General features: G+C 43.3%; 1 protein-coding gene across 1 annotated transcript; it reads left to right on the forward strand.

Annotated features, from left to right (window-relative positions):
* Positions 1–9627: 9627 nt before the first annotated feature.
* Positions 9628–19225, forward strand: IFNG (interferon gamma). The gene is made up of 4 exons (XM_086937826.1): positions 9628–9845; positions 14657–14725; positions 16911–17099; positions 18733–19225. The coding sequence occupies exons 1-4, from the start codon at positions 9720–9722 to the stop codon at positions 18865–18867; spliced, it is 519 nt and encodes a 172-aa protein (XP_086793952.1). The 5' UTR covers positions 9628–9719; the 3' UTR covers positions 18868–19225.
* Positions 19226–19582: the final 357 nt, after the last annotated feature.

Below are 19582 nucleotides of genomic sequence, written 5' to 3' on the forward strand. Positions count from 1 at the left end.
TCCGTGATGTCTTCACTGAATTTTGCGCGGGTTCCTGGTGGTCTGTAGAGGAGGGTGCCTCTGAGTGTGGTCTTGGGGTCGATGTGGATCTGGAAGTGAAGGTGTTCAGAGTTAGCGAGGTTGACGTCAGAGCTGGTTGAGATGCGGATTGTTTTCTTATGGACGATAGCGATTCCTCCTCCTGTGTGGCTGGTACGGTCCTTGCGAGTGATCTTATAGTCTTCAGGGATGGCAATGGTGATGTCTGGGGCGGAGGAAGCGTTCATCCAAGTTTCTGTTAGGAAGGCGATGTCTGGAGAGATGGTGTCTAGTAGGTTTCAGAGGTCAATGGCGTGTCTGTGGACCGATCGGGTGTTGAGAAGGATGCACTGTAGGTGGTTGGGGTCGAGAGTCTGTGGTGTGATTGTAGCGGAGATGTTGTCGGTGCCGCTGAATTTGCAGGTGTGGCAGGAGAAAGGTCCATGGGTGTGTCCAGGAGCGGCTTGGACGCAGTTGGGGGCGCGACCGGGGTCAAGGGCTAGGAGGGTGGCGGCATCGTAGGTAATGCGGGAGGGCTGGGGAGCGCGAGGGGCAGGGGGTCTGGCGCTGGGCGCGGTCCAGGCGCGGACGGGCGTAGACGGGCTTACCTTTGGCGCACCTGCGCGTGGGACCATCTGACATTAATGGACAGAGGAGGGGGAGGGGCGAGGGCGGTTCAGCTGGGAGGCGGGTCGGGCTAAGGAGGAGGTCAATAATAACAAAATGGAGGCGGAGGGGTCAGGACGGAGAGAGCGCTTGGGGGGAAAACACAAATGCTGAGAAACGCTGTGAAATCACAATGTTAATAAGCAAAGCGGCGATTTTGAGCACAAGCAACTAATCAGGGAGCAAATCTGCAACTAAAGTCACGCTGGCAATGCAACAATTGTAACAATCAGCTAATTAAGTATGCAAATGGGCTAAAGCGTTACACAGAGCGCGCAGCGGCAATCAGAACACAAAGCAGGATATAATTGTTAAAAATACTGCAAATCTTGTAATATGCCTTCTGCAACGATAACGCAGCAGCAGGGGAGCGACCACTCAGCTCGGAAGCGAAGAGCGAGTCACGGCGCTTCCAGGCAATGGAGCGCTGTTTGTTTACTGTGGGAGGGCGGTTCAGCTGGGAGGCGGGTCGGGCTAAGGAGGAGGTCAATAATAACAAAATGGAGGCGGAGGGGTCAGGACGGAGAGAGCGCTTGGGGGGAAAACACAAATGCTGAGAAACGCTGTGAAATCACAATGTTAATAAGCAAAGCGGCGATTTTGAGCACAAGCAACTAATCAGGGAGCAAATCTGCAACTAAAGTCACGCTGGCAATGCAACAATTGTAACAATCAGCTAATTAAGTATGCAAATGGGCTAAAGCGTTACACAGAGCGCGCAGCGGCAATCAGAACACAAAGCAGGATATAATTGTAAAAAATACTGCAAATCTTGTAATATGCCTTCTGCAACGATAACGCAGCAGCAGGGGAGCGACCACTCAGCTCGGAAGCGAAGAGCGAGTCACGGCGCTTCCAGGCAATGGAGCGCTGTTTGTTTACTGTGGGAGGGCGGTTCAGCTGGGAGGCGGGTCGGGCTAAGGAGGAGGTCAATAATAACAAAATGGAGGCGGAGGGGTCAGGACGGAGAGAGCGCTTGGGGGGAAAACACAAATGCTGAGAAATGCTGTGAAATCACAATGTTAATAAGCAAAGCGGCGATTTTGAGCACAAGCAACTAATCAGGGAGCAAATCTGCAACTAAAGTCACGCTGGCAATGCAACAATTGTAACAATCAGCTAATTAAGTATGCAAATGGGCTAAAGCGTTACACAGAGCGCGCAGCGGCAATCAGAACACAAAGCAGGATATAATTGTAAAAAATACTGCAAATCTTGTAATATGCCTTCTGCAACGATAACGCAACAGCAGGGGAGCGACCACTCAGCTCGGAAGCGAAGAAATGTTTCTGCAGGGCTCTGCACCATACTAAACATGTTACACCTAAGGCACACGTTTTGCCCTTACTGGGTATGCCGACAGTGAGGGGGCGAGTACTGAGTACATACCTTACTTATTGGGTGGGGGCAGGAATAACTACCCTATGGGACTTATATGGAGAATGAGCATTGCGGCAGTTCCTTACCATCACGGAGGAAGACGGGATTCCCCCTGGCCAAATCCTGAACCATGCTTCCTAGATGGCCATGATGAGGGGCTGGTGGGGTGACATTGCGAAGAAGCCTCCAACACACCTCCTCGTGCAATATTTGCACGTCATGGGTATGGGGCGCCACCTGGTGAAGTGGTTTCTGGAGTCGATTCTAGAACATACTCTGGCAGACTTCAACCAGGGCGAGTTAAATGGGAGGCAGACCGGGGGAGGCCCTATTCGGGGAAGGAGTATCCGCTGTCTTGGAGAGCCCTAAATGGTTACCCAGAAATGCCTGTTTTAAGTTATTCCAATTCTACATTGTCCACAGGGCATATCTTGCCCCAGACAAGATAAATAGGCATTTCCACAGACAGGATGTATGCTGCTCGCGCTGCTGGTTGGTAGATGCAGATCTTATACATATGCTCTGGTCGTGCCACGATCTGCATTCATACTGGGATAGTGTAATTGGGGTGTTGGGCACTAGCACCAACAGGGAAGTACGGCGGACATGGGAGGCATGCATTACAGGCGTTTTTCCTAGGAGCAAGACACACAAAGCATCCTCTAGGGTTCTGGATTTGGGTTTCATTGTGGCCAAACGATTAATTACATGCCGGTGGAAGACAGAGGACCCCCCGTTGAAGAAGGCTTGGTTTCTCTCAATACTAAGCTGAGTGAAGGCAGAGGTGGTTTCTCTAGTGCGTAAGGATATGCTAGGTCTTTGTAAATTCCCTATTTCCGCAGCGTGGAATGCAATGCTGTGTACGCTTCAGGTGCTGCTGGTGCCGGAGGACCCTTCGGACATTACTACTCCTGATTGATGGCGTGCTATACATGTGCTGACTTCTGGCTCGAGCTATACACTGGCTTGTAGAGAACGACCCTTATACCTCAAACTGTGATGTCTGTTATCCAAAAAGTCAAGTAGTGCACTTGTGTGAGCGTTGACAAGGTTCTGTCTCACAGCATCTGAGATTCATGTTTCCTCACCTACGTTTATAAGACTCCTGCTTCCCCTTCTATCCTCCTTGATGGTGTGTTTCCATTAAATGTTATTAGTAAGACTGTTTGCATAAGCAGATTGATGTGATATGGTGGAGTGAAGTCATTGGAGCCGTACATATGTAATTGATTTGTAAACACATAGTAGAGTTATACTGTACTGCAATGGGATTAAACAGCCATGTTGTAGGTAGGGGGAGGTTCAGTGATCGGTGGGGTATGCCACTAGTTGTTGCCAGTTGTAACTAATAATGATGATGTATTCATGCCATTGAGAAGCTGACTTACAATTTGGATTTGGTAAATTACCTATTGGTTCCATATGATAATTCCTATGTATGCATACTGTTTTCCACTCAGATACAACATCTTTATTAGGAGAAGTGGAGAAGTGTGGCTCAATGATTAGAGCGGCAGACCCTGATGTAGAGGTCTAGCCCGGGACCAGCGTTCAATACCCCTCCTCGGCGGGTCTTGGGCTCAAAATTCCACGGACCTGATAATTCTCGCCACGGTGCCTATTCCAATCATGGAGTCCCACTCTGCAACTCTGGGCAATAGCTTGCTTAATCTCCACAGCGGCCCCCACAACGCTAAGGATGCCTGGCCTTCACCCTGGGGGTGCCCAGGAGTGGACGCCTCACAGGGAAAAGGGAAAGCCAGGATGGGTTCCACAGAGGTATTCGTACAAGCGCCTTGAGACCCTTGCGGGTGAGTAGTGCGCTATACAAGTATCAATTTACATTTTTTACATTTTAATAAACAGATCAAACAAACATAAATGATGTGTTGTATTATTTTATAGAAAACATTTCCTGCAATACCATTACTGAGAAACAATTTCACCTAAGCTGCTTTATAAAAATGTACAAGATGAATGCCACTAACCTTTCAATAGAAACCACTTCATGCATTGTCTTTTTTCAAAATCAGATTTACATGCACATTTGTAAAGTGTAAATGCAAAGGAGATTATTTCAGAGTTGGATCTTGTACATTGTTGCATAATTACTTAAGATGCGTTTAATTCACAGACCCTTCACCATTTCTAAACACCCTCAGAACCCTCAAACACTATCTATCCCTAACCCACAAATTCCACTCACCACACCTAATGTTAAACACCCATCCCCACCCCTAAATCCACCCACCCCTGAGCCCTAACAGCGCTTTGTAACCCTTATACTCTACCCATCCCTGATACCTAAACACTCTTCACCACACTTAAACTACACCTATCGCTGCCCCTAAACTTAATCCATCCATGAGCCTTAAAAGCCCTTTCTATCCTTAAACTCCATCCATGATTGATGAGGACCCAGCAGCTTCCTCAACAATAACGTTTTGCAAGAACAAGAATTGCCAAAACCAAAAGACTGGCAGTTAATGCCAGACATATTGGCTTTGCCGATACTTGTTTTATATCATTACATTTTTATTAAATTAGTTGTTTTATCCCTCTATCTATTTGAGCCAATCCACGTCCCTACTGGTTCAAGACCCCAAGACATATCTGATAATAAAGATAATGTTATCCCACAAATGGGCTGCCAACAATTCCTATGTATGGTTCTATGTCAGGCACAGATTGAGTTCCAAGTTCTCTGCTCCGCATCCAATAAGGATCCTGCCAATGACGACTTGTTGAAGATGATGGCGTTGTTACCTCAGTAAGCCAGACTTCAAAATATTTGCCTAATACCAGTGAAAGAGCACCAGCGCATCTATAATATTGGAATGGGCCACTGCCTGCTTTGAGTTCCCATCACTGAAAGAAAAGTCACCTCAATAAATGCCCTTACCTGGAAATGTGCTCACGGGTCCTTCTCCAAGCCTGCACATTTGATTAAAAAGGGGTGGAGGATTGAAACATAGGGCCTGATTCACAAACTGCACTTTGTAGTCAGTTTAATTCTTTGTTTTCAGGGCTCAGCTCGTGCTCAGCTCCTAAGAGCCATCCCAGACCCTTAGCTCGGCTCCGGCTAGGCATGCTCTGTTCATTTGTTGGCTCGCCCACCTTTAGTTGACACCCTCAAATTCCTTGCTGAAATTTCTACTTTGCCCTGAATAAGCTAATGTCACAGCGGGAATGTGACATTCAAACAAATATTCTGCATGATTCGAGTGTTCAGAAGAATCTCATCTACCCTCACGCATTCAGAATGCTTCGCACCTGATTTGCCGGATAACTTAAAGTTAGGGCATGTCCTCCGCTACAGTCTTTACCTGACTTGTGTTTTAAATGCAGCAGCATTTGTCTAAAATACTTAGAGGACACAACAAAACAGAACACAATAATATCCAGGAATGGGCAAGAATCGAATACAATTAAAGCCCTTAATTCCTTTATCCAGGCGTTAGACCCCTCCATTGCAATAATTCTCGTCGGAGATTTTAATTGCCAATTCGAGCCGCTGGGCACCTTGGAGCTGGGCGAACAAGATGGAGTGGACGCACTGTGGCATATCTCTGAGCCTAATATCACCCCAGTCAGGGCATGGATCCCGTTGGCGCTCCAAATAAAATCTTTCAACCTTGCAACGTCCTTGCGGGCGTGCAATGGAAGAATAGACCCCGACCGCCCAGGCACAGCCACGTTTAATAGGGCAAGCAAGATTTCCATTATTGATTATGTCATGGTAGAAGCGAAAAACTGGGTTAAGCTGACGGAATTCAGGGTTATGCAAAGGCATGATAGCGATCACAATGCCTTGGTTTTAACTTTCAAACCCGGGTCCTTTGGTTTAACAAACCCCGTCCCTAATCCCGACATGGCGTTGCCCCCACTTATGGTGTCTAATAATAGAAGGAGGGTTAAATGGCCTCACTTAGTAGATTCACCCTCACAGCTTGCAAAAATATATCAGCTCGCAATTCCCTTTATAACTCAGATGGGTGATTCAACTTCTGGGCAGCATGCAGTAGATACACACAGGCAGTTAGCTGTGGCATTGGGGGAAGTGTTCTACCCTGTAAGCAGAAGTAAGCGGCGCGTCCCGAAGACACATCCCTGGTTTGATGTTGCCTGCAAGAAATTAAAAAAGGAGCTCCTTGCGGCAATCAAATCCAAAGATAAAGTGAACATCAGAGCAATTAGATTACCAGGGGCAAGAGAGAGTGGGAGGAAGCCAGGTGGGAAGAACTGAGAGGAGCCCTCCTGGCAAAGGATTCCAAATTATTTTGGGCAATAGTAAGCTCTGGCACGAGAGAGGGAGGAGAAACTCTCCTAACAAATATAGCCCCCTCAGTTTGGGAGGCGCACTTTGCAGCGCTTTACACAAGTCCGAGACTGCCACACATATAAACAGGGCCCGGATATCCGAGTCAGCCAGTGCCACTGGGACTCCTTTGGCCCCCGACCTCCCGCACGAGTGTCGACTGCGGGGGGCCCCGGGCTTGGGCCACCAGACGGGCCAGTGGGATACCGTGGAGAGGATGGGCTCTGGAAACATTGAGAGCATTTCACTCAAGGAAGTGGAATCTGAGGTTGCTAGGCTGCTCCCAAATAAAGCCCCAGGTCTTGATTGGTTACCAGGTGACCTTTTCCGATCCCAGCCAAAAATCTGGGCACCGTACCTTGTTGTATTGTTTAATGCGGTCCTCAGGGGAGCTAAGCTTCCGGACTCTTGGGCAGGTGGAATTTCGACCCTGGACCAAATTTTTAGGCGGCAGGTCCTCTTTTGGAAGACAGTAAAAGTAGAGGGTGGCAGCCTCTACCTGGTCTTCGTAGACCTGCGGGCCGCTTTCGATCTTGTACCCAGGGAGAGTCTATGGAGGGTCTTGAAAGAACTTGGCCTCCCGCCCTATTTACTAGATGTCTTGAAGCGCTTCCATGTAGAGAACTATGCCCAGGTGAGGTGTGGGAAGAACGCAGAATTAACAGCTCGCTTCCCCATAACCAGAGGTGTACGACAGGGCTGTGCCCTGGCCCCCACACTCTTCAGTCTTTATATCAATGGTTTGGTGGGGGAATTAGCTAGTGTCAGGGATAGTGATGCCCCGTGGTTGGCCACAGGTCGGGTGCCCGCTCTGATGTTCGCAGACGATACCTTGTTGTTGTCGCGAACACCAACGGGCATCCAGCGGGTTCTGGACGGGTTTGTTTCTTTTTGCGCCTCGCGGGGGCTAGAGATAAACTTGGAGAAGACCAAGTTCATGATCTTCGGTCCCCCGAGGCGCACCCGCCCAGGCCCTATGCTAAATGGCACCCCGCTTGAACGGGTGAGAACCTTTGTTTACCTGGGCGTCACCTTGACTGAAGATTTTGGTTGGGGTCCACAGGTATCTAAATCCACCCTGAGGCTCTCGCAGATCGTAGGTGGTATAGGCAAATAAAAAATAAAAAACAATTTAAGCAGTTGCCCCTGCCCTCGAGATCTATGGTGCCCAAGCTAGGCCAGCTGTGATGTATGGTGCAGAACTCTGGGGTTATACGAATACGCAAAGCCTCCTCAAGGTGGAGCAGGCCTTCATGAGGAACTTGGTGGGTCTTCCCCAGAGTACCCCGCTCATACCCCTGAGATTAGACTTAGGTCTAGAGCCCATTACAGAATTGATAGCCGCTCGACCTCTCCTGTATTGGAGATGGCTCTGGACTGTACCGGAGCTTCTCGATTAAAGAGCTGAATTTTCTGTAGTTTGGGAGCGGTTGAAGAGCAAGAACACAACCTGGTTATCACACATTAAAACTCTTGCATACCAAATTGGCCTGCCCCAACTATGGGAGACCCCGGAGGTGAGCTGCCCAGCGGTACAGAGATCAGAGCTGTTGGTTTCTTTGAGACATTATAACCTAAGTTTGCTATACAGCTCGACAACCATGGGCAGGCTGACCATAGAATTTTTACAGGTAAAATTCGTACCCAAGAGGGAGGAATTTTTGGATCTAATACAGCTTCCACTAGCAAGGAAATTGTACACTCAATTAAGACATGGCTGTTTGCCTATTGGGGCACTGACTTGTACATGGGCTGGATGAGAAGAAGGAACCTGCCCAGCTTGTAAAAGCAGTAAAGAAGACATTGTCCACGTTTTGTTCTTCTGCCCAGCATATAATAAAACACGGAGATGCTGGTTGGCACCGCTGTGCAGAAATTTGGGACTAAAACAATGCGCACAAGCCTGCAGAATCTTAAGATACGACACCTCACCCCTTATTGTGTTTTCGGTCTCCCGCTTCCTATATGGTATGTGGCGCAGAAGGTCTATCCTGATTAACTGTGACAAACTGTGATGATCGTTACCTCCTTTTATTTTTTTGATAACTTACTGTTTAATCACTTTTTAACTCAATGTTCTTAATTATTTATACATTTTATCTCAGCGCATGTATGTATTTTATCTGCACTTTTATGGTCTATGACCGAAATAAAGTTATCAAAATGAAATGAAAGAACACAATAACATAACAAAAAGTGAAATTACAACAGAAACATACCAAGGCACAACAAAAAAACACAAAACAACCATCGGACAACACAACATACGTGCCAATATTTGGATATAGGCAGTAGGGAGATTTTGAACAAATCTCCCTGTTGACTTGTCTTGAAGTGGAAGGACTTATACATGATGAAGGTAAATTAAAGCAACTGTCTGCCACCTGAACCAGGTCTACTGACAGGTGTGCATGAATAATACACTGTAGTAAAGCAGCACAGATATACAACAACACAATAAACAACACATCACAAGAAAGTGCAAAACAACAAGTATGCACTCATATTTTATCATGTGTTACCACTGCCATGAACCTGCGGTTTTAATATGGCTGTAAATAGTGTTGCACAAAGCACTCCTGTACATAGTAGCAAGTAAGTGTAACAGAGTCACGTATCTAGGCCAGAGCATTTTGCTTCAGAGAAGAGGACAAATGCAGCTGTTTTTTGTAATTTACTCTGAGCACAACCTGTGATTTCCTTGCTGTTTAATGCCCTTTGGGCACCAAGCTTTGCTTCTGACCAACCCATTAACATCTTGTGAGACCACATATGCCGCTGACTTGAACAGAACTTCCCTTCCTGCTAGTTCTCAACCACGACCACAAGAGCGAAGGTATTTTTTTCTTTCATTCTGAAGAGCGGAAACAGCCACCTTTCGCATGGACCGGTGAGCTCGCTGGAGAATTTCCAGTGCCAGACCACAGCAAAGTGAGACAATCACTTTCGAAGGATTCCCTGACCACACTCTGGAACTGGGGGGGCACTGCCTTTGCCATCAAATGTGGCTCCCCTCTCACCCACAAAAGGGTGTCATTTAAGGGAAACAAGAGTGAGGCAGGAACCCCACAAACCATACCTGTCACTAAAAACACGCACACATGTCACGCCTTTCTGCCACCATCGCCTCTTCTGCAAACCTGTGAAAGTGACGTCACTCTGAGGCGTCAAAGCTACCCAAGAATCGAGTATAAATACCAAGTGCAGTGAGGTAGAAAGACACCAGTCCTGCAAACAGCCGGGGTGACAAGTAGACTGAGTGGTCTCACTCGCCCATACTCCCTGCACAGTTACCATCTCGTTTAGCCGCTGTTTGCAAGTTCAACCACAAAAGACCATGGCCCTTCGAGCGTCTGTCATCTTCCAGTGCGTGCTGATTTTTTTTTGCATTGGTTGCTGTGCTTCCTACCCACTCAATTTACAGGCACTGAAAGCGGACTGCGCGGCCCTCATGGAGCACTTTGTAAGTACAGATCTGTATTCTTCTCTCCATTGTATTTTAATCTGGAGCTGAACTTACTTGCAAATGTTTCTGCTGCCATACCTTCTCGTTAATGCCTTTCTTAACTCCATGGAAGACACTGTGAATTCTTTCTTTCACTATTCGTCGAAGGGGGGACCAGGTGCACATCTGGCTTTCTCAACAATTAATGACAATCGCTGCCTTGAAAGAAGAGTTAAATAATTGCAATATCACACAGTCTACTGATCTCTAAAATGGCATGAATGCATATGTCGAACCTCATATATCAAACGCACTTATGTATATTTGCATGTATATACTAATTGATATATCCCTTGGTTTAATACCATTTATATATATACACCTATTTGTTTAGTGCGCTTTACAACAATATATATATATATATATATATATATATATATATATTGGTATATAATGCAGGCAATAAGGTTCCTTCTTGTCATGATCTGTGGTACAAAACAAGAGCCCGTAACTAAAGTTAGTTTGATAAGATCTGTCAGGAGAGGTAGCTCGCTTTCTGTGTTACAGTGTCCATATATGTATGTATGTGGTATTAATATACCACAAAAATAGCCAAAAGGTAATGCAGGGATGTACAGGGCCAAAGTCAAACACAGTCAATGTGTGATTGGCGGGGAAGATGGTTTTTAAGAGCAACAGGGGATTGTTACTGCATCATGATGTAATGGTCATTTGTCTTCTGCTCTTCCCTGAATGTAAGTTGCTTTGGGGCCTAATGTCGTTCTAGATCCTGGATGCATAGATGGAAAAGGCCTGTTCCCTTGTATTTTTTTACTTCTTTGTCTCTAGTCTGATAGTGTCTTGGCCGCAGGTGTGCCGCAACCCGCCAGAGATGGCTAGTTTTTCAATCAGATAGGGGATAGGTGCTGATTGTGATGGCTTTGTAGAAGATGCAGCTGGTTTTGAAGGTGGTGCAGCCATTACAGAGGCTTCTGCTGGCCCTTCTATGATAATAGGATAGTGGCAGTTCACTGAGCATATATACTCAAGGCATGAGTATGAACAATAGGGCAACTCTGTAGGGTCAAGTGACTTCACAATAGTATTTCGAAATCAGCTTTTATCTGTTTACCAGTTATATTCTTGTCCTATATTATGATAAATAGAGCCTGACAAGTTCAGGCTCTATTCATTCCAGGATGTCTGAAATAAGTATTTTTGGTGTATGTCATCAAGTGAACTTACAGTGTCCCATAGGTGTACTGCAGAGGTCTTTTTAGGCCTGGGAGTAATGTTAATAATGTCAGAGTGATCAGAGTAATTTCAGTAATTCTGCATTACCCCATCCATTTTGAACATGAAGGAGCACTGTTGCGCTACGAAAATAGCGCTAAACGGAGAATAACTCTTCCTATGTAATTCTGCAGAATCTCCTGGAATTGTTTGGTAGTTCTACCTGATTACGACTTACACCCACCCTTGGTTGCTTTGCATGCAAATGTAGGCTCATCCCAGCTCTCAAAATATCAGCACTGCGAAACTTGTGTACCATTGTGTGGGTCATAGCAACGTCATTCGTTGTACGGTGCAAAACTTCGGACTGACTTGCAATTTCCGAACTCACAAGCTTCAGTTCTCAAATGACTTTAGGTAAAAACGTCACTTGTTATGCATCTTATTGCAACGAAGCTGCAGCACACATAATGCCACTAGAATCCTTCACAGTGCATCTAGACACTTCGCAACATGGCTGCACTCTTCAAAACTACTGACAATGAAGCTTAAACATTCACAATGAAACTAAACTAGTCATGATGTGGCTAGACTACCCAAAATAAACCTAGGCTACTCACAATGAAACATGAAACCAAGCAACCCGCAATGAAACTGGGCTACTCACAAGGAATTTATATTGATCCCAGTCAAGCAAAGCAAGTAACTATGGCGAGGCAAGAGTACACACAAAGAGACAAGAATGCATATTGTGCTAGAATCTACATACCCACTGGTGTGAGTACCAACACTGAGGCTATATAAAGTGAGATAGAATGCTTAGAGTTATACAAGAATATATACATGACTTCAAAGTACAGACAATGAAGTCATGAAGCGCGAGTCCTCACTGAGGATTTAAGACACAAAGAACACAGAGAGCAGAAGAATTACTACAGTGCACACACATATGCTTAACTACCCAGTACAGAGCAATGATTCGCAATTTAAGAGGGGGGTGAGTTAACATTTGCATAGGATTGTACATTCCATCCCTAAATACGTACAGTGTAAAGTGCCATGGGACCAAGCTTGAAGACATTTTTAGAGATCATTCTTAGCTTTTCACTTCCTTCATTGGTTGGTGATTCAAGATTTGTAAGGAGTCCATTGACTGGTTGGCTGCAGGTATAAATGTTTCTGCCTGTGAGCTAAGAATGATTGCACTATAGGACAACTCCAGGACTCGTATGAACTCAGAATGCATGGATGCTTGTCACTAACCTGGAAAGTCCGAAGAAGCCCATGCAGAAGAGGTTTTGTGCATTAGACATGACATTCCATCTTGTATTATATATAACACTTGACAGCCTTCCTAGATTGAGATTTCAAAACAAGCACAATCTTTCTCTAGTCCCGTTGGCTACGGCAGCAAGAGCCCTGTGGTCTGTTCCTTAGATGATTCACGGGGTGAAGATGCACTCACCAAGCCACCAAAGTGGGAGTTAGTGACTGATTTGTGAAAACAAGAACCTTTTCCATGCTCTGGACACTGAAATATATAACCAGGTTTTGACTTTTTATCTTCTAACTTGGAGCTGTGCTCAGCAAGTCTTTAATTCATGGGCCCGGTGGAGAGAAGAGTTGTCTCATAGTCTACCTGCATCTGTGTACAGCCGCAAGTCTCTGTACTCAGTTGGGGGCCTTATGTATGATAGAGACAATGGCTGTTCCCATTAGAGTCCTCAGACACGTGAATCTGCAGGACAGATCCTGTCAAGATGCTGCAAATCTGGGCTTTTCAATTCAAGTTCCTTATTTGAAGGAATTTGCCTTCCTTTTGGCCCATCATTCCCACATCCTGCAGACACTACTCTAAGCTACAACTGTTGGGAAGAGTTATCAGTTTATTTGCCCATTATGATGTGGTTCTCAAGTCCATCTTTTGTCTTGCATCTACAAAAGTGTACATTATTTATAAAGTAGACTATTATCGTTTCCAAAAGATAAAAATAAATAAATACCTAAACAATGTATTTTGACTTTGATGGATGTGGAGCACCATGCTTCTTTGGTCTATAAATGCCCTGGCCTACTCCGGATATCACTGTCCTTCTTCAAAATTAAGCTTTGATCTCATTGACTGGGACACCATGGGTGGGTGGCGAGCACCTGCCTCGATGAAAGCTAAGTGCATATGTACCTATGAAACCAATGATCACTGCTGCCTCTCAAAGGATATGGAGAGGACAGAATCCGCTATGGGTGCCAGTTAACACAGGTAAAGGTGCACCCTGGCACAAGAGGAGAGCTGTGATGGGACCCATCTAAACATTTCCTGGAGCTCGCCGGCCTCCTAGAGTATATACATGAATACGTGAAAAGTTAGCAAGCCAGAGGTTTTCTCAGCTTCCATTATTCTGAGAGGGAACATTCTGCCAATCTTAATAATCAGCATTCACATTGCTGCCATCTCACAGGGAGATTCCTTCTTTAAGTTCACACAATCGAGCATTAAATTAATTAAGTGATAAAAATATCTGAAGTTTTAGTACATTGCCTTCCTTGTCTCTACTCTCTTCAAGAGTTGGAATTGCTTCTTTTTCAGAAAAACAAGTTAGAGTTAGCTTTAAAAAAATGTTTTTCTGTAGAGAAAGATGCAGCTTTCATCCACCATGTAGTTTAAATTAATCGCCTGCAGCAGTGAGCCCAGCTGGGATTATAGACATCTCGGGTGACTCTCCTTTGTTTCTTTCATTCATTTTTATGGTCATAGAAATGAAAGAAAGCTTGGCTTGTTTTGTTTTTGTATTTGGAAAAACTATTCTCAATAAAATACTTTGAAATAAAAAAAAAAGAAAAAAAAAAAAAGAAAGCAGACGTGCCAATGAGACGGAAAGACAGGGATTGATAAGGAATGCCAAGGACCTGAGCCGGATCATAGGACCATTCAACGTGGTAGAGTGGTGGGAAGTTAGTGACGCTTATAGGACTCTTCGTTTCGATGTATAAGGTAAATTATTTTTTCGAAATGCTGCAACCTATGGTGCCAGTGGCAGGGAAGCTCCTTGTAGCACAAGGAGACTACAATTAGGGCGCCATTTCTAGGGAATGAGGTAAGACTAATTAGTATCCTTGCAATTGATCTGTAATATAATTTAGCAACCTAACCGAGGTAAACATAGAATTTCAACTCAAATAGGTCTCACCAAGCTGCAAAAACTACTTTAAGGTCATTGCTGATCACCAAAGAAACCTGATCAAAAGATTTTACTGCTAGACCATATTACATCCTTCATATTACATCCTCTGGTAATTGCAGTATTGCAGATGATAGGAATGTCTGCTACGTTTGTGACTGAGTAAAGCATCCTCTAATCTTTAAATCAAACCCCTGATCTTGCTGCATTAAAGTTACCTGATGTCATGTCACAGGCTTCCGACATCTGCTTTGTTTGCAACTTTAATTACATATTCTATATCCCATTGCTCTAAAAATGACTTTGCATGCTTCTTCTACTATATACACAAAAAACATATATAGTGATCTCTGTTTATATTGGATATTAATGTAGACTTAATGCGCCGAACTTAAAGTTTGTATCTCTTTTTTTCAGATGTCCACTAACCCCAATGGAGCTAATGATGGTGCCATCTTTCAGAAAAAACTAGACACTTGGAAAGAGGTGAGGCGCCAAGCACTTGTAGCGTTCACGCTATATATATATATATAGTTATATATTTAGATGTTTAGATGTTTACATGACTGGAAGACCCCAATACAACAAGATTATAAGTGAGCAGCGGAAGTGGGCACTCATATCTCTATTTGACAGCACTGGGCTTGTAAGCAAGAAACCCAGCAATAGGTATTTTTGTGAATTGCCATCTGACCATGTGTCCCAGCTTGAATGGCAAATATGAAAACAAATGCCTACTGTCTTTTACTACTATAACTACTACCACAAGTGATATTGTTAACAATGGTGTTAATAATCATAATGATATTAACAATAGAAATTAATCATTACTGGGTACTGATTTGCGCCTCCTCCATATCCTCCTCCCCACCTTTTTTATGAACATGTTATACTTTGAGCCAGATTCACAAAGCCATTTGTAAGCCACGTGTTTGAATTCAAATTGCCAAATGGCTTGACTACCAGCTGTAATTTGACTTCTGAAATTCAAAAAAATGTGAAAATGTTCTTCTGGGGACTGAGAAGGGTGTTTGCACACTCGCAGATTCTGACATGCTTGTTGGTATTCACAAACTTTTCCACAACTACTTTTCACCCTCGAAACATATGGAGATTAAGGGGCATATTATCAAGGACCGGCAATAGTTATCGCTAAGCGCACTTAGAGTTAGAATAATTATCGCCGGGTAACGTGGAATGTTATCGCTGAGATAGAGTGCTATTAGCAACGCTTATCTACTAGAGAGAGAAAATTCCAAGCGGCTACTGCCAAATGTGAGATTATCGCTGAAAATCCAGCGATAATCTCACAAAGTTTGGTGTTAGATTGATGATAGGGTGAGGCATACTTAGCCATAATATCCACCTTACATAGGATATAATGGCGAAAATCAGTCTTGAAGCAGGCGTAAGGAAGGTTGCAATAACAGAGTTATCGCTACTTTGCTTGTCGCTCTGCAGGTTAGCGTGCCCCTTGTTAATTGGAGAAATGTCAGGGCAGGAATGCCCACTTTCCATCTCATTAGAGATGCAAAGCTGGGTGTTCAGTAAACAGGCGCTGATGCAAGCTTTCACGCGATAGCGTGACCCTGCTGATTAAATTATCGCCGCTTTTCGTCCTAAAACAGACGCAAAAGCGGAGATAGTTTGATATCGCCTCGTAGATGATATGCCCCTACCTTCTTTTAAAGGCAGAATAAATCAGTCTCCAGTTCGAGAATGGGTTTCTTCACAATGTAAAATATTCTCGTCCTAGGGAATTGTACTAATGGAAAGGCACTTTTGTCTGTCTAAATGTACACTGCGTCCAAAAGCATGCAGAAATGTCTTCTTGTGACAATTCACAAAGCTTTTCCAACAGTACTCCAAAATGTGTAAATCTGTACCATCACAAGGAGAGTACATCTACAGGTGGATATTTTTTTTTACTAACTCTTATCTCACTCCAAGAATGGCACATAACTTCGCTTGTGTTCATTCTTTGGTGATTGAGGCCCTTTTGTTGTTAATTTTCATACACTTTTACAACAGATACTGAACTACAGAAGCTTAGATCTAAATATCAATCCATGTCTGTAAGAAGTACAATTTCTAAATGTGAGTGTACATTCATTCTCTTTTCGAGATATTTGTGGAGGCAAGTCAGTCGTGCTTCTGTGCTTTCCCACCAATGGGGAAAGGCCTCTAGGACCACTGCCCGGGCATGGGGGATTGCATCATCCCTAAAAAATGATAAACCATTGGACGAACAGAATACATATCAATGTTACGGTGCATAATTATGTTTTCTTAACATTAGTTGATGGTCATAGTGCTACATTGATGGATGCAATTGCGGAAGTACTGTTGAAATTAAAGTTCACCATACATGTTTAGGTCTCTCCTAAATTGCAGTTCTAAACTGCAGATGATTGCCGTTGCTTTTTGAAACCTCTGGGTCGGTGGTGTCGTATTGCGTCTGTGGGCTTCAGACACTATTTTTTGTCGGGCCTGTATGTTTTATCTTGTCTTTTTCCATTGCACAATTATCGCCAAATTTCCAAAAACCCAAGTACAACTAGATGTAATTGAAACCAATTGTCACAGGTGAAGTGGAGTTTTCAAATAATGTACATTTTGAGTTGACTTTTTAGTGCACATTCTAAAACTTTCCTCCTCAATTTCCTAACAGAAGAGCGTGAAGCAATTATTTCTCAGCCTGATCGTTGACAAATACTTGAAAATGTTTGGGTCACTCAAAATTGGGTCTGTGCAGAAGCACATCGACAACATCCGCGAGGAGCTTTCCAAAGCCAGCAAAGATGTGCTGAAGCCAGAGGAGCAGCTCATGAAAGACCTGCTGGATCTAAAGTCTCTGGAGGTAAATAAAGAGCATCTTCGGTGGTCTCCACTAATGTTGAAGCGCACCTGAATAGAGCCATGAGCATTGACAATTGTCTCATTAGCAGCTGTGTCAGGAGGAAGCTTAACTCTGCAGTGGCGTAATTTCATCAAAAGTAAAATGGTAGCTAAATGGAGTTCTCCCATCCCTTAAACTCTAACTGTGATATTACATGATGCAAATTCACATGACTAAAAACCATTACAATGAGAAATGATCATCTTTGTAGACAATCTTCACAGACATTTCGAGGCTGCACCTAGTGGATAGTAAGTGATTATGATGAAGGACAAACTCTCCATACTAAAACACAACAGAAGCCAGAGGCATGGTTACCATGAAAAGAGTTGCCAGAGAGAGCAAAGCATGGGGCCAACCAGTCGATGTTGGCTGCAGATAACATTTAGATAGAAAATGCAACCCTTTGCTGGAACTAGATGGTGCCCAGGGCTCTGGGCCATTTACACATTTATACTTCCAGCAACGTTATTGTGCTCTTTGGTCTGCAATGGTTTCATTGTAGAAAAGCATATCATGCTGTTCCACTTAGGAAAGCCCATGAGCTCAAAGTATAGTGGAACCACTCATTACCAAATACTATGGCACTGAGGATGTAAGGAAAAAAACCTTGGAAAATAATACACAGTGGCCTTTTTGTGTGTAGGTCTTTCAATCGCACAGGAGATTAGTGATAAGCTCAGTATAAAAATGAACACGGAATTAAATAATAGTTTCACATGTACAATAAGATTAGAAGGAAAAGTGCAGTTTCCTGATGTGGGGTGTTCTGTTAGTCGTCTCTCGGTTGGAATTTCAAACCACCTTTAATTTTGTTTATTTTGAAATCTTCCCCTTAGTAGTTTAGTAAATGTAGTGTATATTATGGCCAATTGGCCAAATGGCGAGACTCAGATCCAACATACGCTAAAAGTAGATGCACTTTGAAACATTTAGTTTTTTTTAAAAGAATTAAAAAAAATATATGTTTTTAGGCAAGGAGTGTCTAGAGGAGATTTTCTTTACAGTGTGTTTAGAAGCCAGACATGTCCTAAGCATGTATTGCCCTTTGTCACAAGAACACCATTAAAATAAATATCCTCTATTAACTTGTTAAGACTTGAACAAGGGTTAGAACCTATTCTGAATTTGATGATACTAAATTAGTAATTTATTATTACAACAGTAAGTTAAACAATGGTTGGGTCCAATTGATCTCACTTTCCAAAAGTGAGTTTATTTGAGAATAATTTCTATGGTCGTATGTGTAGGTAATGCATAATTGTAGATGTCAGATGTTTATGTGTGTAAATCAGTTTGCATAGTGGTATGTCTCTACTATATTCTATGTCTTATGCCACCTGACAATAATATTGCATTACCACCAGGCCCCCCATCAGATTGACCTAACCACTTTATTGGGTGGTAAGGGTTAATAGATGTAGAGTTAAGGATATTAATAATTTAATTACCCTGTATTGTAGTGTTTCGTTCGATGTTGTGGATGCAATATTGTTGTAGGTCGATATTATTGACCTTGATAGAGCATCATAAAACCTGCATAATGATTTCAAGTGTGTAATCTTTCATTTTACTTTTTTGACATCCATAAAAGATGGGAGACATCAAGGTCCAACAGAAGGCCGCCATGGAGCTTTACAGCATCTTCCAGGAGATATACTTGCTAAACAATCCCACGATAAAGAGGAAGCGAAACAAAGAGCGCAGAAGGAGAGGAAGCAAAAACTAAGTTGGGACATCTAGAAAACTACCACGAATATTGCTCCTTTTGTTAATTATACTGTCACTTTTGTTAAATTAATATATATATATATTTATTGTATTTAAATTAAGATTATTAATTTATTTGAAAATAATTTTTTTATGAAATTCCAGTTATCATCAATGTAGTTTTGCTGCTATTGCTAATTGATATCCTCGGTCTTCTGGATGTAATCCCCAATTTTCAATGTGTACTATGCATTTACTTGAATACTGCACTGTGCAGCACAGTCCAAGTTCCTAGGCAGTAGACGTACTAGTCCACCTGCATCTGGAATGAATTATAAGTGATCATTTGCTTAGTCTCACTGTAAAAAAGAGATCGTGCCTCCACTGGCCACTTCTCATTATATGTATGTATACAAACTGGTGCTTTCTATTACCTCTGTATTTTGCATTTCTGCTTACTCTGCACAAAGCAGGTGCAACATCTTAGGTACATTTGCCAAATATTCTGTACAAGTGCCTTAATAGAGTTATGCATTGGTCGTACCAGCTGTAAACTTTGTTTTATTATTAATGTGACTCCTCCACTGTCTATGTTGGGATTTTTACTTTGCAAATACAGAAAGTTAGCTTGTGATTTTCAGAACATTGGCACTTTTAGTCACTGACATCATGGTTGATTATGTATGCCCGCAACTGGTGACCCAAGTTAGGAAAACACTGCTTGAGGTAATCTC

Source organism: Lissotriton vulgaris, chromosome 1_1, assembly GCF_964263255.1.
Source record: "Lissotriton vulgaris chromosome 1_1, aLisVul1.2, whole genome shotgun sequence".
Classification (NCBI taxonomy): domain Eukaryota; kingdom Metazoa; phylum Chordata; class Amphibia; order Caudata; family Salamandridae; genus Lissotriton; species Lissotriton vulgaris.